The sequence below is a fragment of the Elgaria multicarinata genome, chromosome 10 (assembly GCF_023053635.1).
Source record: "Elgaria multicarinata webbii isolate HBS135686 ecotype San Diego chromosome 10, rElgMul1.1.pri, whole genome shotgun sequence".
In the NCBI taxonomy this organism is placed as follows: Eukaryota; Metazoa; Chordata; class Lepidosauria; order Squamata; family Anguidae; genus Elgaria; species Elgaria multicarinata.
Window position 1 is genome coordinate 859,226 of NC_086180.1, and position 22,622 is coordinate 881,847.

Below are 22,622 nucleotides of genomic sequence, written 5' to 3' on the forward strand. Positions count from 1 at the left end.
GGAGCGCTGGTTCTCGGCACGGCCGTTGCCTTCTGTGGTCAGCTTTGCAGTGAGAGGATGGAACCAATTTGACAGATGCAAAATTCGTGGAAATTTTGCAGTTGTGTGGAGAAAATGCGATCCTCCCCCCCCCCCCCCATCTTCTTGGTGGGAATTGATATTCCGAGGGAAACTGGAAAATATGCAGTACAAACTTCCTTCTCAAACCTAAGCTTAATGCATTGCTGTAACAATATACAACGCATCGTGCGTAATGTAGTTATCATGTTAAGGCCTGCTGCTTGGCACATTTATGAAATCTACAGGTCAGTTCTATACATATTTCTTCCAGCCAGGTGTAGCCCACTTTCTTGGGTACCCTTTGGCTCTCACCAGATCTCAGATTTTCCCTCTGAGGCTTCGGTAGCGACAACAGGACCTCTTGCAGGTTCCACTTTGCCTGCATGGGCTCTTTTTATCCTCCACTAAGCAGGGCAAAACATGGCTTGTGCCCTGTTCCCCTCAGCCCAACACCACCACCACCCCTGGTCGTAGCAGGGTATCTGAAGGGAGAGTCGAAAGGTTGCCCGTAAAGGAGCGGCTCGCTCAGAAAGACAGGCAGCAGATGCCGGAGACCTGCTCAAAGTGTCTCCAGACGAGACCAGAAGGTCACCAGGAAGCAGCCAGGAGCCATTCAGGAGCCACAGAAGCCCGGTGCGTTCCCCTCGTGAAGGTGGCAGCACCGCCTCCACGTTCAGAAATGCATCTTGGATTTGAATTTTGTAAATGTTTGCAATATTCACAGGAAATTAACTCTCTGAAATGCTGTGGATTGTCTTACATACTATATATTTCGAATTAGTAAAAACGTGTCTTAAAACATCCCACTAATTCCCAAAGAAAAAACATATTTCATAGGACTTTCCCCCCGACCCAGTGTTCTCCAAAATTGGGGTGGGGGTGAGTGGGAAGTTTCCTAGATGCAGGGGCAGGATCCTTCACACCTGTAGCTCAGGATAGTAAAGAATGGGCCCAAACCTGGACCTCTGGGTTGTTTAGGGGCTGAACAACCCAGCGGTTAATTCATTTGTTGTTCGATTAGCTGATGGTTATTTAGCCCCTGAACAACCCAGCAGTCTGGGGTCAGACGTCACACTCCACAACCTATGAACAAGCTGATCGTGGGTTGTGGAGTGGAAGTGACGGGTGTGCTGCAGGTTGTCCCCGACAGCTCCTGCCCTGGTGGCTGCCTCCCACCCCACCCCCAGGGGAATTTCTAGCCCAGGGCTGCTGGACCATTTCATTCCGGAGACGTCCTCAGGGGGCCAAAATGCCCCCCGCCCTCAGCATATCGTAGCTTCAAGGTCTTAGTGCCAGGAACTCAGCTTGAGGAGAGGCATTCTGACCTTTTAGAATGGGGGGAAAGCAAAGTATTGGGGGGGCATAGGGAGGGGGCAGGGTCCTCTGCACCAGACTGGGCTTCCAGGAGGGCTGGATTTGGCCCTCGGGCCTGCCGTTTTCCTCCCCTGCTTTGGGCTGTCGACAAGAAGATGAACAGGGTGGTGAGTTCCCATGTAATTTGTGGTCAGCATTTGCAGAGGAGGCTGGGCTTTCAAGCCCTGCCTTGTTGCTGCTTCTCAAAAACAGCTCCCCCCCCCAAATGTTGAGCTCTGCCCCTTTAAGACTTGGATGGCGTTCGTTGGATGGTTGTCGCATCCTGTGTGTCCAACTATCCCACACAGCAGCCTGCTCATGCTGGGATCCTTGTGGCCCCTGGATGCAGACAAGATCCTTGGAAGTGTGAGATCAGTTCCTGGCATCCTTGACCCTTGTCCTTCCTGGCTGGTTAAAATAGCCAAAGGGGGCTTGGCCCGAGTGGATGAAGGAAGCGGGGAAAAGTGAATGTCCCCTGAGGGGAAGATGTACCACAATTCAAGAAGGACGCAGACAAGCTAGAGCGTGTTCAGAGGAGGGCAACCAGGATGATCAGGGGTCTGGAAACAAAGCCCTATGAAGGGAGACCGAAAGAACTGGGCATGTGTAGCCTGGAGAAGAGAAGATTGAGGGGAGACCTGATAGCACTCTTCAAATATTTCAAAGGTTGTCACACAGAGGAGGGCCAGGATCTCTTCTCGATCCTCCCAGAGTGCAGGACACGGAAGAACGGGCTCAAGTTAAAGGAAGCCAGATTCCAGCTGGACATCAGGAAAAACTTCCTGACTGTTAGAGCAGCATGACAATGGAATCAGTTATCTAGGGAGGTTGTGGGCTCTCCCACACTAGAGGCTTTCAAGAGGCAGCTGGACAACCATCTGTCAGGGATGCTTTGAGGTGGATTCCTGCATTGAGCAGGGGGTTGGACTCGATGGCCTTGTAGGCCCCTTCCAACTCTGCTATTCTATGATTCTATGGTTGCTGTGAGACCTTTGTGGGGAAACCCTCTCTCGATCCCACCATGCTAGATAATTTCTGGCCAGTCCCAAATCTTCTGCTTTTGGGCAAGGTTCCTGAGCATGCTGCAGCCCCTCGGCTTCAGATTCTTGAATGAACCACATCATCAAGCACCCTTTTGATTTGGTTTTGGGTCTGATTTGGGGATGAAAGCAGCTTTGGTTGCCTTGATAGGCAATCTACCCCAGGAGCTGGCAGTACCATCGCCCCGGTAGCCTTCTGGATGAGCTAGCGAGGATGGGCTTGGGAGGCAGGGCGCTTCAGCGGTGCTGATTCTTCCTGAGGAACGTCTTCCAGAAGGTGGTGCTGGGGGACCTTTGCTCAGCTTCTTCTCCATTGGCACCTGGGCGCTTCCAGCCAAGGCTTTTCCGGTGCCATCGCCCCACCTCGTTCATGGGGGAACCAGGCGCCTTCTGCTAGTCATTCGCCTGTGTTTTCTCACCGCTTCTTCCGTCTCTTCTCTTACCCCCAAACAGCTGCACAGGGCCTCCTCACTGGTAGCTCCAGGAGCCCCTGTCTGGCGCCTCTTGGGGATCAGTTTGGTCCCACGTGCAATTGACAATGGCATGGCACCTCCAGGAGAGCATGTCTGGGCATCTGGAGTGCGCTGCCATTGATAGGCAGATGATGTGCAACCCGGTTTCTCCTTTACATCCGAGGCCAGGGAAGCGGTTGAGGTCCTGAACCGATGACTGAGTGAGGAGGCCTAATAAACTGAAGCTTAATCCAGGGAAGATGGGGAGAGAGAATGGCTCTGGCATTCCACCTGTCTTTGGACTGGTTGGCATTCCCCTGGAAAAACCAGGCTCAGCGTTTGGGGGTACTCCTGGATCTGGCTTTGCATTTGGATGCCCAGATACGACCGGCTAGGGGTGCCTTTGCCTGGCTCAGGCCGGGCGAGTGGCTGCGCCTGTTCTGAGCTCAGACCAAGCCACAGCAACGCCCAGGCCAGATGACTGCAGCATGCTCCGTCTAGGGCTGCCTTGAAGGGCCTTCAGAGGTCTCCTCGGTTGGTTCAGATGGCAGCAGCAAAGATGCTGGCGGACGCTCACCCCTGGGGTCGCCTCACGCCCATTCTGCAACAGTGGCACTGGTGGCCACTGTGCGCTGGGCACTATTCAAAGTGTGGGTGATGACCGCTAAAGCCCTACACAGCTTGGGTCCAGGATACCTGAAGGGAAGCCGCCTCCTGTGCCCCCCTGCCCATCGGTTGGTGAGGCCCTGCTCTGTGGCCTGACCGTGGCTGAGACACTGTGGGTTGGAATGAGAGAGAGAGAGAGAGAGAGAGAGAGAGAGAGAGAGCGTTCACTGAGCCTGCACCCAAATTGTAGACTGTCCCTACTCCATGAGATCCATTTGCGCACACCCCCTTAGGGTTTTTATGTTAAAATGTTCCAGTTCTGGCAAGCGTTTGTCTTATGGGGCAGATGATTTTTATGTGGTTTATTTTAGAATGTTTCAATCCTGTTTGTTTTGTTTTCCGTTGTTGTTAGCTTGCTCTGAGTGATGCAAATACCTTCGAAAGGCAGGGCATACGTTTGCCAAGTACAATAAATGACCTGCACATCAGCCCTCCATCCTGATGCCAGCTGTGACGCCACCACGCCGCAAGTGCACCCGTGCCTTGCTCTGTGTGCCTTAGCTTTATAAGTGCCTGCTGGACCAAGGCGCTCCGTGCCAAAAGCAGCCTAACCGGGTGCCAAGGAATCTCCAAGGCTGGGACCAGGATGAAGGCATTTTGCACAATAAGCAAATGGACACAGATCTCCTTGTCTTGAGAGACCCAAGTCTCTGGCAGAAATCCCGTTCCCAGCCTTCTTGCTGGAGATGCTGCCAGGAGTTTAGCTGGGGGGCCCTTGTGCATGCAAAGGACTTGCCGCCCCACCGAGCTGTGGGCCCTTCCGGCGTTCCTTTGCCCGAGAGCCAGTCGGGTCTTCCCTGGCCGGTGAAGTAGGGTATCAGCTGTGAGGGGTGAGGGGGTTGGAGGCCAGAAGCTGTTTGGGGCAGTTGAGCCCCATTGCGCTGGGAGCACGGGGAGGTCTGCTCCCTCCACCTCTCCGCAGCCCAGCTTCTGCCATCTGGCAACGCTTCCAGACGGGGCTTTTATCCCACCATCGCCCTGCCTCGTTCACAGAATTCTACTGGCGGGGAGTGGGGGTGAGAGCGGGGTGGGTGGGGTCCCATCAATAGCCCCTTCCCCTTGAAGCCCTCAGCCCCCCCAGTCTTCCATCTCTCCCCTTACTGCAGAAATCCCATGAAAGAAGACAAGGCGGAATGGCTGCCCCGTGGCTTCTGCTGGTTCGCACGAGGAGGCCCCTGTCTGGACGCCCCCTGAATTAGGAGCTGCCGACCACAGGGAGGTTTTCTCAGCAGTCATAAGGACTAGAAGCATAGGATTAAAAAAAAAAAAAGTTCAGGCTGCGATCTAAAGAGGCTGAATGATGCACCAGGTACCAGCTGCCAGTCTTGCGTGGGAACCCGGCAGCTGTCCAGAACGCACTGGGCGTCTGCGCGCACCCCTCCCCTCCCACCCCAGCGCTGCTGCTGCTCCTCCGTTATCTGAAAGCAGCGTTGCTGAACTGTTTCCTGACTGCAGAAAGTCAGCTGCCCGTTCTCGCCCCCGCCCAGGAGCTGTAGCTGAAGGCACTCTTGAGATTTCTTCTCCCCCTGGGATGGGGCGGTGGGGATGAGGGGCCGGCCATGGAGTGGGGATGAGGGGCCGGCCATGGAGTGGGGATGAGGGGCCGGCCATGGAGTGGGCATCTCCACGTTTGGCCTGGATTCTGCATCCACCGGCAGGGCAGGAGGAGCAGCAGCGTTGGAAGCAGCCCTCTCCTCTCCTCTCCTCTCCTCTCCTCTGACAAGGGAGGCTTTGTCCGCCTCCTCTTTTGCAGCCTGGCCTGACATCCTTGCGTGGGCCGGGAGCTGAGCCAAGCCCCTCTGGCTGTACGCAGAGGGCTCGGTGGTGGTGGTGGGGTGGTTCTCAGAGCTGGGCCCACGCCCTGGGAGCTCCAGCGTCAGCTCCTGGGAAGGTCTCAGACCAAGCGGATAAGTGGCTGACAAAACCCATCACGGGCAAAGGCCTCCTTTTCCGTCAGACATGGGCAGCGAATTCTCACTTCAGCCCCTTAACTTCCCCTGTTTGCCTGGCACCCCCCCCCCCCCAAGCCGGTCCCTGCGCCAGGTGCGGGCCAAGGGGAGATGCTCCCTGCAAACAGTTTTGCACCAACCTGCGCTGGGTGCAGCCAGACGGATGCACTACTCATGGCAAGGCACTGGGCAGCCATTTGGTCTTCTTTTCCTTAGTGGGTTTTCTGTGGCAAGGGGGAAAAATGAAGAAGTTAAAGGGTTACAAGTGGAAGACAGCAGCGGGGCTTCTCAGCATTGGAGCAAAAATCCCACACCTTCACCAGGGCTGCCGCTTCCGGTTTCTTTGCAAGATTACGATCGGCGCAATGCACTCATGTCCCCCCGCCTTTTGGGGGTGGGGGCGTTTGCTTGTTGAGCAAGTTCCAAATGTTCCATTTATACAGTTAGTAGATATTGGGTAATTCTGGAAATATTTGATATTGGGTAATTCTGGAAATATTACTGCATTTTCGGCGATTTAAAACATGGCGGAATAAAGCTTAAGAACGCAGCGAGAGGCACTGGAGGTTAATGATGTCGTGAAAAGGGCCCGCAGACTTCTGTGAGTGCCCAACCAGGAGTGTGTGATTAAAGCCTCGTGTGAAGAGGGCCAATGCCAGGACATCACCACCACCAACAAGGCAATTGCAGGATAAAAGCTCCGTCTGGAAGCGCCCACGGTCCGGGCTCACAGTTTTAGTGAGGAAGAGGCATGGCCGTTTCCTTCCTAATCCTGGTAGCAGCGCCTGGGTTGTGGTCTCCTTCTCTACACTTGAGAGGAACCATCAGCCGGGCCTTTTGGGAATGGGCCGGGGCTCAGTGGCAGAGCACCTCCTTCGGCCTGCGGAAGGTCCAGGGTGCGACCCCCAGCATCAGCATCTCCAAGGAGGGCGGGGGAAGCCCTCTGCCGGACACCCTGGAGAAAGCGCTGCGGCTGCCAGGCCGTGTAGATGATCTGGGCCTTTTGTCTTCTGGATCCAGTGTCAGCCGCTCTCCCCCACCCGCCGTGGTCCCGAGTGCCCTTGACCCCCGGGGCGGTTCTGCCCTTGAACTTGGGCCAGGTGGGACGGGCATCGGTGGCTGCGGCAGGGAGAGTGGCTTTGGGCTTATAGGTGTGTCGTGTGGGGGGTGGCCCACAGCCAGCCATTACTGTCGCGAAGGGGACGGGGGTCTCCTTTGCATTGCTGATGCCTAGACAAGCCCCTCTGCCTTGAGGGGATAGCGCCCCAGAAGCTTGTCTTGGGAAGAGGGGGATGGAGTTGGTGCCAGGCTTTTCCCTGCTGCTGCTGCTGCCGCTGCCCCCAATACAGGAGAACAGGTGGGCTTCGAAGCCCTCCCAGACGCTGCCTCTAAGCTCCGCCCAAAGCGGATGGGGGCTCAGGAACGGTGTGCCACACCTGCCTGGGCTTGCAGGGCTCTGTTGTTTATTGGAGGTGGGGGGGGGGCCACAGTGTTCGCGTTCTGCTCTCTTGATTGAGCAGAGGGTTGGACTCGATGGCCTCGTAGGCCCCTTCCAACTGTGCTATTCTATGATTCTATGATGGATGAGGCAGGGCAGGCTGTGCTCTCTAGGGATGGATGGATGGATTTGACCTTCTCCTTGGCCAGGCAGAGGAGATCATGCTGCCACCAAGGCTTCCGTGTGTCCAGCGCCCGAGTGAGAGAAGCCCCCCGTGTGGGCTGTACATGAGCAGTAGCTGGGGGGAGGCACACTACCCGGTGCGCAAGGGTCTGAGCATGTGGGGCTGAGGCTGTGCACACTAACCACGCTCATGTCTTTCTTGTTTCCCCTCACTTTGTCCTCTTCTGCCGCCGCTGCCGCCGCTCTCTATGTCTCTCTGTTCCTGCCCCCCCTGTATGACTGTCTCTCCTCCTCCTCCTCCTCCTCCTCCTCCTCCTCCTCTTCTGCCTTCTGCTCCTGCCGGCCTCCAGACCACCACCCGGAGGCCCAAGGTGAGAACTGGTGGGCACTGGGCTGCTGTCATGAGTGCCGGATGTTCTCTGGCACGAAGCGTGGCCCTTAAGCGCACGCACGCACGCACGCACGCACACACACCCGCCGTTGCCCTCTGAAATTAGTGTTGCTCCAGTACCTCTGCTCTCAGTGGCCGTTGGGGGCCTGGGGTGGGCGGCTGGCCTGGAGGCAGGGCTGACTCAGGAGGGCCCCTGTTCCAGGGGCTGAAGCCCTGCCCGGGTGGCCGCTCCACCCCCACAGGCCAATAATCCCCTGTCCAGGCAGCTGGTTCACTGGCACACACACACACCCCGCCTCGGGTGCCTGACCATGCCCCAGTGCTGCAGAGAGGCAGCCCCAACTGCAGCTGCGCCTGTTCTCTCAGCCAGCTCTGGGCACGATGCGTCCTGCGTCTGGGAGCTGCGCTCTGGGCCACCGCCCCCAGCCTCGCCTGGCTTTCTAGGCCAGCGGGGGTTCCTCCCGGTGCCAGTTGCTCCAAGCCGTCTGGAGGGGTGGTGGGCGCGTCCTTCCGGAGGGAGTCAAATCTGCCCCGTGCCCATCCTGCCAGCCTTTCTGGCTTTCCCCCGCCAGTCCGAGGTGCTTGAGGAAAGAGCTGCACGCGCGAGCGGCTGCTTTCGGGTGCCGCACTGAAACGTGAAAAGTGCCGAGCGCGGGGCCCTTCTGCTGCCCTTCTCCTGGGGCGCAGGAGAGCTGCTGGGCGTTGAGTGAGCCCTTCTCTATGAGCTCGCATAGGACGCCACCCTTAGAAGGAACGGGCCTGGCTCTGCCGGGGGGGGGGGGGGGCAGACGCAGTGTGCCCAGGCCTGGGGTCTCCGAGTGGTAGCAGGGCATCCAGACCCCCACCCCCACCACCCATAGCAGGCGCGTGGATGGCGTCAGGATTTGCTCCGCTCCTCTCTTGACCACAGCGGCTGGGATGCCCCTTCCTGGGCAAGGCTGCTGCCCCTCTCGGAGTGCAGGAAAGCCTTAGAAGGAGCAGCGCCTGAGGCGGGCTGCACCTGGCGCTGCTTTACCTGGCTCCTGGGGAAGGATCAGGAGGCTCTGCGAGGGCGGGGTCCCAAGGCTGGCGCCTGATTCTGCCCTCACTGGTCATTCACCTTCTCGCAGCATTTCTCATGAAGCGGCTTCAGCAGAGCCCTGAAGCCGGATCAGACCAACGGCCTCCGTCTAGCCCAACGTCCTGCTGCGCGCAGTGGCCACGCAGCTGGCCCAGGGGGAAGCCCACGTTGGAGTGTTTGCTTCAGCCCCTGAGCTTCGCGGGTGGATGTTCAAGGACTGCGTTTGAGCCAGGGGGGAATCCAGTTTTTAAGGCCTGGTTCCACCCCTGCCGCTTACACAGGAGTAGTGAGGAAGAGAGGGCCTGGGATCACGCGCACGGTGCCTTTCTGTCCACCACAGCCCGCTCCCCCCACCCCGGCCCAGTGCCTCTCAGTGAAGAGGCTGAGCCCTTGGGGGGGGGTCACTGTCAAAGCCGCGGGGCTTCGGACGCTGCTCTCCGCTCCCAGCTGCCAGGGGTCACACCGCTACTGCCGTCCGCTCGCCATGAACTCTGGCTCTAAAGCAGAGGTTGGGCTTTGCAGCTCACGGGACTCGGCGGCGCCTGTGCGAGAGACCCCTCTTTGTGATGCCGCAGAGGTTGTGCAGAGCTGCCGCTCCGGAGAGCCAGGCTCAGCTCGGCAGAAGCCTTGCAAAGCCAGCGCCCTCCTGACGCTCTCGTTTCCTCTCTCTCCCCGCTCCGCCCACGGCTGCCTCGTAGCCCACCCGGACGGCCAGTTCAGCAGCGTCCAGCGGCACACCGGGGCTCTCTGGCTCGGCCTCGGCCTCGGCCGGAGAGATGAGCAGCAGCGAGCCGAGCACACCTGCGCAGACCCCGCTGGCAGCACCTGTGGTCCCCACCCCGTCTCTCACGTCTCCGGTGGCTCCTCCGGCGATCCTGTCGCCAACCAAGGTAAGCAGGGCACCTTGGCGGCTGGCTTGCTCCAGGCGTCGCTTCGTCCTGGGACGCGAGGGCTCCGCTTGGCAGCGCTTCGCCACCTGCGAGCCCCAGGAGGCTCCGTTGGCTCAAGAACACCGGAAGGAGATTGTTTTCTCTGCACATCGCATAATGCAATGAATTGGCATTAGCTGCCTGCTTGTAACTGCAATTAAAATATAGCATCTTGACTTTGCTGGCTTTTATTTGTGGTGCCCCACCTGTCCTTGTCGGGCTTCCGGGCAATTATCCCTGCTAGATCCCCATAACGTTGAAAGGGGTCTTCTGCGAAACCCTGCAAAGGAAGATTCCTAGAAACCAGCTACCTGGAGGAAAGGAGCTGGCAGGGCAGCCGTTTCGGAGGCCGGCTTTCGGTTGGATTAAGCCCATTGCTGTGCATTGCTGGGCTTCTTTATTTTAAGAGAAAAGCCTTCGAATAGCACCTGGGCTCCATCAGGACTGGCGCTGTGGTGATGGTGGGAGGGGCAGCTTCTCTTACGATGCAAAGAGCAGCTTTTCAGGAGCGGATTCCAGCAGCGGTAGTGGTGGGGTGTTATTCCACATGCTCAGAAGGAGCTTCTGCTCACCCTCCCCTTTTCTGTCTTCTCCTTAAAGCAACGGCCCGCTCGCTCTTCACCCCCTGAAAGAGAAGCATAACGATACACCTGGTGCGAGCCCTGGACCCAGGGGGCGAGGCTGGCGCTTCCAGGGTCCTAGGGCCGGGCTCCCAGGAACTGCCCAGCCCTCCTTCATCCTACAGCCTGACTGTTCCCAGTTTCCTTGCCAAAAACGCCTGTGTGGTTTTCTAAACCTGCAACTGATGCTGAGCAGGGAGGAATCAGCAGGCCCGGTGCCTTTCTGTCCTTCAGCGCAAACCCTGAATTGGAGGCAGTCTGGCCTGTGTGCTGCAGGTCGCTTATGAACACAACGCTATTGTGCTGTTGTCCCCCTTCAAGGAGGACTTTTGTGTGAAGGGGTTAGGAGAGCTGCTCCTTCCTGCTCGGCCTCCCAGGCTGGACTGCAAGCAGTGAGCCGGCAGCGAGAGCACAACGTAACGACATGACACGAGCCGGGCTGAACGTCAGAGGAGCCCATCTACTCCAGCATTCTGCTCAGACAGTGGAAAACCAGCTGCCCATGACAAGGCAGCCTCCCACCCATGTTCCCCAGCGACTGGTGTGCAGAGGCAGACTGCCTGTAATACCGGAGGTAGCGCCTAGCCCTCGGGGCTCGTAGCCACGCATCGCCTTCTCCTCCGTGGACTCCTCTAATCCTCTTTTAAAGCCATCCAAACTGGTGGCCGTAACCACGTCTTGTGCTAGCGAGCTCCATCGTTTAACTCTGCGCTGTGTGGAGGAGCCCTTCTTTGGTCTGCCCTGAACCTCCCACCCATCGGCTTCGCCGCATAATGAGCCCCGTCGGGTCCTAGTGTGATGAGAGCACCTTTTGCTTTGTCTTGCAGGAGGAGGAGAACTTGCGTGGTCAGGTGCGAGATCTCGAGGAGAAGCTGGAGACCCTCAAGATGAAGCGGAACGAAGACAAGGCCAAGCTGAAGGAGCTGGAGAAGTACAAGATCCAGCTGGAGCAGGTCCAGGAGTGGAAGAGCAAGATGCAGGAGCAGCAGGCGGAGCTCCAGAAGCGCCTGAAGGAGGCGAAAAAGGTGGGCGGGCAGCGCGCGGGGTGCCCGGGCGAGAGGGGGGCAGAGCGTTCGGGCAACAGCCGAATTCCCCAGGTCAGCCCCCCTGCCCGGGGGCGTTGCCTGCCTCTGTGGGCCCTGCTTAGTGGCGTGTGTGGAAGCTTCCGAGAGGCCCCCACCCCAGCGCATCCCCCTCCCCCTCCTTTCCCAGACCTGATTTGGCCCATTAGCCCAGGATTGTGGATCAGTTGCCGATGGCAACTAGCAGGTAAGGCAGGGGTGGGCAACCGGTGGCCCTCCAGATGCTTTGGCCTACAACTCCCATCATCCCCCATCCTTGGCTGTGCTGGCTAGGGCCAATGGGAGTTCCCGGCCAAAACATTTGGAGGGCCACCAGTTGCCCGCCGCTGAAACCAGGCCTCTCCGTGAGGCGCGGCGTCAGGATGGCGTCGAGCGACTGGCCCTCCCCTCGACTGAAGCGACCACAGCCACGGCCACGGCGGCCTCCTCCCCCCACAGGAAGCCAAAGAGGCCCTGGAGGCCAAAGAGCGCTACATGGAGGAAATGGCCGACACGGCGGATGCTATTGAGATGGCCACCCTGGACAAGGAGATGGCGGAGGAGCGGGCGGAGTCCCTGCAGCAGGAGGCCGACTCCCTGAAGGAGAAGGTGGAGGACCTCACCATGGACCTGGAGATCCTGAAGCACGAGATCGAGGAGAAGGGTGAGAAGGGCCGGAGGCCCTGGCCGGGCGCAGGGCGCATCCCTCCGCTCTCCTGGGAGGGCAGCATGGACGTGCGCATCTTCCTGGGGCAGCGGGGGGGGGGGGGGAAGGGGCATGTGCGTGTGTCAGTGCTGCCATCCCTGTGTGACTCTGGAGGCGCCTGGCTGCTCTTTTCCTCCTTGTCTCCCAGTATTAGAGGCCAAAGGGGTCCTCCCATGATGGGTGGGAGGTTCAGGGCAGATAAAAGCACATGGCTGTACTTTCACATCTTGTGGAAGTGAAGCACATTCACTTCCACAAGATGTGGTGATGGCCACCAGTTTGGATGGCTTTAAAAAAAGGGGGGATAGATAAATAAATCCCTCCTGGAGGAGGAGGTGGTCATGGTAGGCCATGCTAGTCCTGATGGCTCTGTGCTCCCTCACAGTATCCGAGGCAGTATACTGGGGAACAGGAGTGGGAGGGCGTTGTTGCATCCATGTCCTACTGGCGGGCATTTGACCGTATATGTCTTAATTTTGAAACGGCAGCTTGAGGCCCAGCATTGGGCGAGAGGCGGGATACAAATAAATATAATCATAAATAAATATGAATAAATCATAAATAAATAAATAAACTGGGGCGCCCGGTCGGCCACTGTGGAGACAGAAGGGTGGGCCCAACAGGCCTCTGCTCGGCTCCGTCTTCGTGGCTCTTCTTCTGCCTGCCATTCTAACTGAACCCGCCCTCCACTCCCCCCCACGTCACATGACGAAGCAAGGAGGGAGGTTCTGCCCTCCTGCGCATGGCCCAGATCCAGCATTGTCAGGCAGCTGGGAAGGGGATGCCTGCAGGTGGGTTGGCAGGGCGAGCGGGGGGCGGGGGGGGCGGTCAGCGCTGCCTGCTGAGCCGGAGGGCGGACGCGCTTCGCCTTCCCCGCGTGGCTTGCCGGTGACCGCGTTGCGCTGCGCCTGCTGAAGGGCATTTGTGTGTTTCTGTCCACCTCTGTAGGTTCAGACGGTGCCGCCTCCAGCTACCATGTCAAGCAGCTGGAAGAGCAGAACGCCCGGCTGAAGGAGGCGCTCGTGAGGTAGGGACACGCACGCGTGTGCCCCGCTTGGGGACGGTGTCCCTGGGCTGCTTTTCCACCCTGCCCGGGTCCGGGACGTGAACTGTTTCTCTTGAGGAAGGGACGTGGCCCGGTGGATGTCGACAGAGGGAGAGGACTTGCCCCTCCCTCCCTCCCTCCCCCCTTCCCCAGCTGGTTGGTGGTGGTGGTGGTGGGGTGTTCTGTGCAAGGAGGAGGTCCCCGGTTCCTCCTCCCCCCCCCATGGCAAGTGGCCCTGGCACGCTTTTGCCTTGAAAGGATGCGGGACCTGTCTGCCTCGGAGAAGCAGGAGCACGTGAAGCTGCAGAAGCACATGGAGAAGAAGAACGTGGAGCTGGAGTCGCTGCGCCAGCAGAAGGAGAAGCGGCAGGAGGAGCTGAAGCAGGCGGAAAGGACCATCGACGAGCTGAAGGAGCAGGCGAGTCGGGGCGGGGAGGGGAGGGGAGGGGAGGGGTGGGAAGGGGGGGCGGGCAAGCCCAGCCGGACACCACCACCAGCACCCTGGCTTCCAGACAAGGGGGCCCTCTGGAAGGGTCCCTCCGTGTCTGCTCATTTTTTATGGGGCTGCCACGCATCCTGTCCGGCTTGGGGGCCTTTGTTCAAAAAGGGATAGAATCATAGAATAGCAGAGCTGGAAGGGGCCCATAAGGCCATCTAGTCCAACCCCCTGCTCAGTGCAGGAATCCACCCTACAGCATCCCTGACAGATGGTGGTCCAGCTGCCTCTTGAAGGCCTCTAGGGTGGGAGAGCCCACAACCTCCCCAGGCAACTGATTCCATTGTTGTACTGCTCTAACAGTCAGGAAGTTTTTCCTGATGTCCAGCTGGAATCTGGATGGAGTAAAGGAGGATCCGTCCCCCACCCCAAGGCCTCCCCCCTTTTGAAGGGCGGGGGTTCAGGGGTTCATTTGCTGGGGGCTGCTGCTGCTGCTGCTCTGGCTCCTGGCTCTGCTGCCCCCCCTTCCCCCGACTGCTTAGCCCAGCCCAAGCCTTGGCAGCAGCTGCCTGCCTGTGCTTTTGAAAGGGGAGAAAGAGATGGAGGCAGGAGAGAAACCGCTGAAGGGAGGCCTCCAGGAGAGTGGCTGAAAGGGCGCGGGGCTCCAGCGAGTCCCTTTACTAAACAAAAGTCTATTTAGGGCACAGCTTTGCTGTTCTGGTCGTGGGGGGGGGGGGAGGGGAAACGCCTGGGCTTCTTTCAGAGCAGCTGCCCTCTCCCGGCGCCTCGGCCGGCTGGCTGGCTTGGGGGTCCGCACGTGCTTCCCGGCCCACAGCCTGCTTGTTGAGTGGCTCCTTTCCTCCGCTGGCCTCGTCCTTTTCATGTGGCTGCTTCTGCCGCAGCAACAGCAGATATGGCGTCAGAAATGCCCAGAGTGGGGGCGACCCACACGGGGCCCGGGCCCACGGTCGGCTCACCCTGACCCAGCAGCTGCCGCCTTGGGCCGGGCCCCCTGGTCAGCCATGACGTCCGCCAGCTGTGGGGTGGGCGGAGCCTGGAGGCTTCTTGGGTCTTCTTCAAAACCTGGATGGAAAAAAGAGGGGCGGGGGAGAAGACGCTGCTCAGGTGACCTGCAGCCTCCCCTTCCCCCCACCCACATGGCCACGTCTGCCACCAGGCCCCCGAGGGCGGAGGGACCATGGAATGATGCACGTTTGTTCATTTATTGCATTTATATACCCCCCCCCAATAGCCGAAGCTCTCTGGGCGGTCCGCAAAAGTTAAAAACAGTAAACATTAAAAACAAATATACAAAGTTTAAAAACATAAAAGGCATAAAAGCAACAGTTTATATCCTTATAAAAACAGCTATGCTGGGGTCCATTAAAAACAAACGCTTGGCTCATGTCGTTAAATGCTGTTAAATGCCTGGGAGAAGATGCGTGCTAGATGCACCACCTGGCGACGCAGAGAGTCAGTTGCAGCTGGAAGGTCTCTGGGGCCCCAGGCCAACACTTCAGCACCTGGGGTTCAGTTGGGGGCATGGGAAGGAGGGAGGGGGCTGGCGGCAGTGGCAGGAGACCCCACTCTCTGCCTCCATGCCTTGCTGAGGTGGGGGAGGCCTCGTGGGCATCCGAAACACACACAATCCCATCGATCGGAGTTCCAGCCCTCCTGCCCCGATGCCGGAAGAACATGGAAGCCACAGTCCCCATGATGAAACACCTGAGCCCAGCTTGTTTGAGGCCGGGGCTAAAGACGCCCCCCCCCCCGGGTGTGTGTGTGTGTCTCTTCCAGGTGGATGCTGCCCTGGGGGCTGAGGAGATGGTGGAGACCCTGACTGAGAGGAACCTGGATTTGGAGGAGAAGGTCCGGGAGCTCCGGGAGACAGTGGGAGACCTGGTGAGCGCCCGTGGGCTGATGCAGGAGCTCGGCGGGCCCGAGGTGGAGAGGAGCAGCCTTGCTCCCGGCCATCTCCTGATGCGCTTCCTCAGTGCTTCTGGAGGTGGGGCCGGTCGTGGTATTTGCCACGCCTGCCTTCTGGCCAGGAGGGAGGGAAGGAGGGAGCCCCCGCTGCACTTCCAATGATGAGGTGGGTGCCGTCCCGGTCCATGTGTCACCTGCTTGCTGCCCACCCCCCTACCCCTGAGTGACTGAAGGCTTCTTTCATCTGCCCCTTCCAGGAAGCCATGAACGAGATGAACGACGAGCTGCAGGAGAATGCCAGGGAGACGGAGCTGGAGCTGCGGGAGCAGCTGGACATGGCCACCGCTCGGGTCCGCGAGGCAGAGAAGCGCGTGGAGGCCGCCCAGGAGACGGTGGCCGACTACCAGCAGACCATCAAGAAATACCGGGAGCTGACTGCCCACCTGCAGGTACTGCTGGGCCTCCAGCCTGGTGTGACGAGGGCCCCAAGCCTCCTGCCCCCCTCCCTCCCCGCCCCTGGTCCTGCCTGGTCTCTGAGCTGTAGCACCGGAAGGGGAGGCCTCTTTGGAGAGAGCCCAGCAGGCGTTGCGAGGGGCAGCGGCAGGGCTCTGCTTGCTTGCTTGCTTGCTTGCTTGCTTGCTAGGGGAGGAGTGCGAGCGCATAACGCTTGGAGTTGGAGAAGCCCACCTTGGGTCTCCTCTCGAGGTTTCTGCTCAGTCTCTGGCTGCAAAGGTGGGCGATGGAGGGGCAGAACAGCCCCCCTGGCTCTGGCCCCTCTTGGGTGGGCCGTGTGTGTCTTCCAGAAGCGCCCCGTGGGGGTGGTCTCAGGGTCAGGACTCCTCCTCCCCAGCGTCTGCGCTTCCGCTGCACAGGGCTTAGGGCGGGTCCGTGGCCTTCAAGCTCTGTATAGATGCCATTCGTATAGAACAAGTGATGCCCTAAGCGAAGATCGGCTGTGTTGTCTGACTTATATTTATTTATGTATGTATGTATTGCATTTTTATACCGCCCAATAGCTGAAGCTCTCTGGGCGGTTCACAAAAATTAAAACCATAATAAAAGAACCATTCATCAACCGAAATATCGGTTGATGAATTTGGATGGCTTGGGCACGTAGCTTCCGTGCTGAGCAGACACAGCCCTGCTACAAGAGCCACGACCTCACCCACCTCCCTAAGCAAGCGGAAGCTGTTTGCCGCTCCTCTAAGCCCGCAAGGAGAGAAACCCTAACTGGCCTGTGCGGAGGAAGCAGCAGCCCCCACCCCCACCCCCACCCCACCCCGGCTGTTGTTCGTTGGTTCTTTCTGAGCCTCCAGTGAGAAGAAATAGAGAGGAACCTCTGGGCTTCTTTCCCTCCATCAGTGCCTTTGGCAGCCCTCCCGCCCACCCATAGCTCACCAGAAATGCCCGCCTGTGCACGTCCCTGCACGCCCTGGTTCAGCTCAGCCCTGTCCCCCTCCCACAAACACACACTGGATTTGCCTTCCTTCTCCTTGTCCCCCTTGGGCCGGGCTTTCGTAGAATCACAGAATAGTAGAGTTGGAGGAGGCCTCTAAGGCCATCGAGCCCAACCCCCTGCCCAACCTTTCCTCCTCCTGCCCCTCGCGTGGCTGTGTTCCCCATGCCTGACGTTTGGTCTCTGTGTCCCAGGATGTCAACCGAGAACTGATGAACCAGCAGGAGGCATCGGTGGAGAGGCAGCAGCAGCCTCCGCCCGAAATGTTTGACTTCAAGATTAAATTTGCCGAGACGAAAGCGCATGCCAAGGTACGGACAGCTGGAGACCTGTGCACAGAAAGGGGGGAGGCGGTGGGGAAGGGGGGCGGGAGCATTTGCCCCAGCGGAGGGGGGAAGGGGGGGCTCCGGACGGCCTGCCGCAGCCGGGGCCGTGTGCCTCTGTATACTAGTGGCCGGGCACCCGAGTGGGAGGGGGCTGTGGCATTCGTGTCAATACGTCCCCCTGGTGGGCTTCCCACTGGCCACGGTGTGGGTCTGATCCAGCATGGCTCTCAGGTCGCAGGTGGGGGCTTTTTGTTTTCTGCGTCTGATGAAAGGCCTCCTCTTGCATTTTATGCTGGCATTTTCAAGGGTGTATTGGGCTGGATCCAGACAACTGGGCTGGTGGAAGCCCTGCAGTCACCTGAAAATGCTGCATAGAGGGTTGTGCACCCCGCTGCTGAATGGAATGGGGGGGGGGTGGCGGTGCGGAGCAGAGAAGGGGAGCCCCCCCCCCCAAGTTGGGCAGTGGTTTCAGATTGTGGGCGTTGGGCGTTGTAGGTCCAAAGGCCTGGAGGGGCTCTAAATCCCCCTCCTGGTGTGTAGCAGGAACATCATGGCCGAATGTCACTACAGGTTTAGGGGAGTGCAGGGCTGGGGCAGTTGCAGTTGAGCCCCAGGCGTGTCTGGAAAGCCGAAGGCGGAAGCCCCCGCTGAGGTCCGTGTGCGCGAGCGAGCGAGCCTCGCTGGGGCGTTGGGCCGGGCGCCCCTTTGGGAGGTGGTTGCAGCTGCTACCTGATAACATTATACGGAAGTTTTATCTGAATGGAAAGGCAGCTCCACATAATTAGGGTTGGCAGTCCTGGCCTGGGACGATCCCCCCCCCCCCCGCTGCCTCCCGTGAACCCCCCTGGTTTGCGGTGGGGGCAGGGGGAGAGCAGGCGGCCTGCCCTGCCCTGCCAGGCTTTGCCCCGGGGCCCGTGGGTCCAGTGGTGGCACCAGGGCCTCTTCCTCTCCGCTGCTGCCCTGCCCTGCCCTGCCCTGCCTGCAGGATCCAGGACAGGTGCACTGACAGCAAGCGGGGTGGGGGGGCTGGGGTGGGAAGGGCGTATCTAAGAAGCATCACCTGGGCGGAGGGAAGCCATCCCGGAGGGAGATCCCCTGGCACTGGCTGTAGAGAAGCCGGTGCCTCGCCAGGGCGCCTCGCCAGGGTGCCTCGCCAGGGTGCCGCCAGCCCCAGCTCTTTGACGTGTGGGGCCCTGCGGACGCCTGGAAACAGCCCCAGCCCCCCCCCCCCCGGGGAGTTCTGAGGCTCACCTGGCCGTTGTGCCCCCTGCAGGCCATCGAGATGGAGCTGCGTCAGATGGAGGTGCAGCAGGCCAACCGGCACGTCTCCCTGCTCACCGCCTTCATGCCAGACAGCTTCCTGCGCCACGGCGGGGACCACGACTGCATCCTGGTGCTCTTGCTCATCCCGCGCCTCATCTGCAAGGTAGGCGGGCGGGCGGGAGATTGTGGGGCCCCCCCCCAAGGCCCCCTCTGCTGCCTGACCGATCAGCGCTTCTTGTAACTCATGAACAAAGTTTACAAAAACATACAAACTGTCAATCTAATGCATTTCGTACAGACAAAATTGCGTTGTCTGAAATGTACGGCCTTAGCTTAAACCATTTTTGTAAGTTTCCTTTTTTCACTCAGCCACCACTGAATAACATATACGACAGAACAAAATCCTGAATCTTCGAGTTGCAATCAGATTGCGCAAATAGTCAGTTTTTAATAAATCTTCCTCCCTTTATTCTAGCAGTGTTAAGTTAGTGTAACCCTATATACCACGCTCCAAATTCCCAAGCCCCCGAATTATGTGGCAGGTGGATTCTTCCAGTTGCCAGATTGGACCAGTCAAAACAATGTGCTCAGAGTTTCCCCCCTGGAATTCCAGAATGCTTCCAGGGAGTCTAGTAGCAGACTGTTCCCAGTCATTTCTTCCTTATGATCAAGGACTGACCTCCAAATCTCAGGGAGCTGCTGCCAGCCAGAGCAGACTGTATTATTAGATTGTAAGCCTATGCGGCAGGGTCTTGCTATTTACTGAGTAATCTGTACAGCACCATGTACATTGATGGTGCTATATAAATAAATAAATAAATAAATAAATAAATAAATAAATAAATAAATATAATAATTGGGCTCGCTGGAGCGATTATGTCACCTGCTATGAGGCAATATCCGGGTTGGGGGGGGGGTGTTGTGTGTATGTTGGGGGGGGTTAGTGCCTGGCTGGGTGGCCCTTGGCTGATCGGACCTCTGGGTCTGGCGTGCCGCTCCCCAGCCCCCTCCGCTCTCGGCCTGGTGTGGAAGATGCTCCCCAAGCATAGTCTGCCTCAGGGCAGCCACATCCACTCTGGAGTCCGGCCAACGTGGCTCCTGGGTCCACGCAGCGGGGCGGGATGGTGCGCTGAGCGTCTGACAGCTCTTTCCTCTGCGGGGCAGGCGGAGCTGATCAGCAAGCAAGCCCAGGAGAAGTTTGAGCTGACCGAGAACTGTGCGGAGCGGGCCGGCCTGCGGGGGGCCCCAGGGGAGCAGCTGAGCTTTGCCGCTGGGCTGGTCTATTCCCTCATCCTCCTGCAAGCGACGCTGCACAAATACGAGCAGTGAGTACTCCTGGCCGGGTGGGGGCGGGTGGGTGGCGCCGGACTCCCCCCCCCCCAGCTCGGCCTGACGGCTCCTGCTTCCCCCGCTCCTGCTCGCTCCCACCCAGGGCCTTGAACAAGTGCAACGTGGACGTCTATAAGAAAGTGGGCACCCTTTATCCGGAGATGAGCGTGCACGAGAGGTCCCTGGACTTCCTCATCGAGCTGCTGCACAAGGACCAGCTGGACGAGACCGTCAACGTGGAGCCCTTGACCAAAGCCATCAAGTACTATCAGGTGAGGCAAGGAGGGCTGGCTGGGAGGGTCCCTGTGGGGTCACGGCAGGTCCCCGTGGGGTCACGGCAGCACCCCGCCTCCCAGCGCCGCTCGTGACGGTGCTCCCATTGGGGCGCAGGGGGACGTAATGAAACCCTGAAGCCCCACCCAGCCGTTGCCATCTCATGCACACATGCCCGCCCGCCCGCCCGCCCGCCCAGCCTGCGGCCTTCTGAAACAGGTAGCTCAGGAGGCCGTGGCAGGAGGTCACGCGCCCACCTGGCTCGTGCCACGGCGTGCCGTGTCTTGCGAGGGGAGAAGCCGCCGGCACCACCGAGCAGCTGCTGTGCTTGCCGGCCTGCAGGCTGCCCAGACCCGGCTCACGGAGGAGCCCCGCCCGGGGGCCCTTCCTGTCCCTGTCCGCTGAGCCCCCGCTTGCATTCCCTGCCTGCCTCTTGGTGGTGGCAGCCGGATGAAGGACCGGGGAGACCGTCTGGCCCCCCTTGCGGCTGGGCTGCTCTGGGCAGAAAGCCAGCCCACTGCCGCCAGCAGAGACCTCCTCCTCCTCACGGTGCTGCCCCCCCCCCCCGCTTTTTCTCCCCCTTCCAGCACCTGTACAGCATCCACCTGGCTGAGCAGGCGGAGGAGTGCACCATGCAGCTGGCTGACCACATCAAGGTGAGGGGGAGCCGTGCTGCAGGCCCCAGGTTCTGCGGAGGGGCCCTGGCAGGCGAGGCGGCCTGGCTGGCCATCGTCCCCTGTGAGCCTGGAGCCCGTTGACAGGCGGAGAAGGGGGGTGAGAGGTCGGCGTTCAGCCGGTACGGGTGGTCCCCAGTTCCCCCAGGCCAGCCTGGGCAAGAGCCTCGGGGGGGGGCCTTCCTGGAGAGGGTCGTGCACGGAGCGCCCCCAAAGGCCAGGGCGCAGAACCTCCCCGGTGGCCCCTGCTTGGCGCCCACGGTGACAGGGCTTGTGCTTGCTTGCTTGCAGTTCACCCAGAGCGCCTTGGACTGCATGAGCGTGGAAGTGGGCAGGCTGCGGTCCTTCCTGCAGGTAAGCGCTGAGGGCCGGCTGCTGCAATGACGGGAGGAATGCCGCCCTCCCTCCCTCCCTCCCTCCCTCCCTCCCTTGGGGGGCTCGTCCTGCCGGCCGCCCTGGGCTGACCTCTCCCCTCCCGCTTGCAGACAGGGCAGGAGGCGTCCGACTTGGCGATTCTCCTGAAGGACCTGGAGACGTCGTGCAGCGACATCCGGCAGTTCTGCAAGAAAATCCGGCGCCGCATGCCCGGCACGGACGCCCCCGGCATCCCTGCGGCGCTCGGCTTCGGACAACAGGTGGGTGGCGTGGCCCCACCCCCGATGCGGGGGCCCTGATCCGCTCAGCAGGCGTCCAGGTGCCCCCTTTCCGGTGCCGAACCCCCCGCGGGGGCTGTGCATCGGGCGGGACCAGCCTCCCGGTGACCCTGGCCCCACGTCTTCCCTGAGTGCGCAGGTCGCCGACACGCTGCTGGATTGCCGCAAGCACCTGACGTGGGTGGTGGCCGTGCTGCAGGAGGTGGCGGCCGCGGGGGCTCAGATGATCGCCCCCCTGACGGAGAACGAGGGCCTCCAGGCCGTGAAGCTGGAAGACCTGGCCTTCAAGGCCAGCGAGCAGGTGAGGAGCCCCACCCCCTCCCCCACCCTCCTGGAACAAATGGGCCTGGGAGCACAGCAGGGATGAGAACCCTTCCTCTCTGGGCTGCTCAGGGCAGGAACTCAAGGGCAGAGATCACAGGGCGAGGGCGTCAGTGCCAACGTACCGTTACACTCTGGAACTCGCCGCCTCAGGGCGAAGGCAGGGCTAGAACTTGGCAGCGTGCAGAGCTGCCCCCGGCGGTTGCTGTTCCCAGTCGTTACGCGTCTGCCTCGGGTCCCCCCGGGGTGTCTCAGGGAGCGTTGCTGTTGGGGGGCGCCTCCCGGCTTCCACACGGCCACTGCGTGGGCGCCCCAAGCGTACTGCTGCTTGGCTTGCTTGCGTGTGCACTTGGAGCGCCCCGGCCGGCGTGTCGGTCGTGTGAGAGGGCCTGGGCTCGGCTGAAGGTGGGGCCAGCGGGGCCTGTGCCTCGCCTCACCTTGTGTCTCCTCAGTGCGGGGGCCTTGCGACGTCTGCTGCTGCCCAGGACAGACCAGGGACGGGCTCTGCTCTCCAGAGGCCTTCCGTGACCCACGGGGGCCGCCGCCGCCGCCCTCCTCGCCCATTGCTGCTCAGGACTGGGGCTCCCTGTAGGCCTGTTGCTCCCAGCCAGGGCGCAGCGGTGTTGCGCAAGGTCTCTTCACCTGCCCGGCTCCGTTTCAGATCTACGGCCTGCAAGGCGTCAGCCCCCACGAGTGCCTGCGCCAGTCGTGCAACATCCTCATCGCCACCATGAACAAGATGGCCACCGCCATGCAGGAGGGCGAGTACGACGCAGACCGACCCCAGACCAAGGTGGGCCATGGGCAGGTGCCGCCTCTGCCGTGGGGCCGAGAGCACCCGGGTGCCGAGCGCTGGCAGGCCGGCCCCCTTGCTGTGGGGCCCAGTGCTGGCGGGGCTGCCTGGCAGAGGCCTGCCCCCGCCTCTTCTGGCGTTGCGGGGGCTGGAGGAGGGGGGGCGGTGCCTTTCCCTCGGGATTGTGACGGCCTGCGGGGCTTCGTCATCGTGAGGGAC

The 22,622-nt window shown here is 60.3% G+C and overlaps 1 protein-coding gene across 2 annotated transcripts in view; it reads left to right on the top strand.

The window, feature by feature from the left end:
• DCTN1 (dynactin subunit 1) overlaps window positions 1-22,622 on the top strand; it is an 89,693-nt gene that overhangs the window by 61,561 nt on the left and 5,510 nt on the right. For both annotated transcript variants that reach the window (XM_063135828.1, XM_063135827.1), the window contains exons 5-20: window positions 9,291-9,482; window positions 10,969-11,166; window positions 11,662-11,866; window positions 12,857-12,935; window positions 13,212-13,371; window positions 15,187-15,291; window positions 15,573-15,764; window positions 16,966-17,082; window positions 18,371-18,523; window positions 19,525-19,685; window positions 19,793-19,961; window positions 20,550-20,618; window positions 20,928-20,990; window positions 21,122-21,271; window positions 21,429-21,590; window positions 22,272-22,403. In XM_063135828.1, coding sequence (XP_062991898.1) covers window positions 9,291-9,482; window positions 10,969-11,166; window positions 11,662-11,866; window positions 12,857-12,935; window positions 13,212-13,371; window positions 15,187-15,291; window positions 15,573-15,764; window positions 16,966-17,082; window positions 18,371-18,523; window positions 19,525-19,685; window positions 19,793-19,961; window positions 20,550-20,618; window positions 20,928-20,990; window positions 21,122-21,271; window positions 21,429-21,590; window positions 22,272-22,403 — 2,307 coding nt within the window. The remainder of the gene's footprint in view (window positions 1-9,290; window positions 9,483-10,968; window positions 11,167-11,661; window positions 11,867-12,856; window positions 12,936-13,211; window positions 13,372-15,186; window positions 15,292-15,572; window positions 15,765-16,965; window positions 17,083-18,370; window positions 18,524-19,524; window positions 19,686-19,792; window positions 19,962-20,549; window positions 20,619-20,927; window positions 20,991-21,121; window positions 21,272-21,428; window positions 21,591-22,271; window positions 22,404-22,622) is intronic.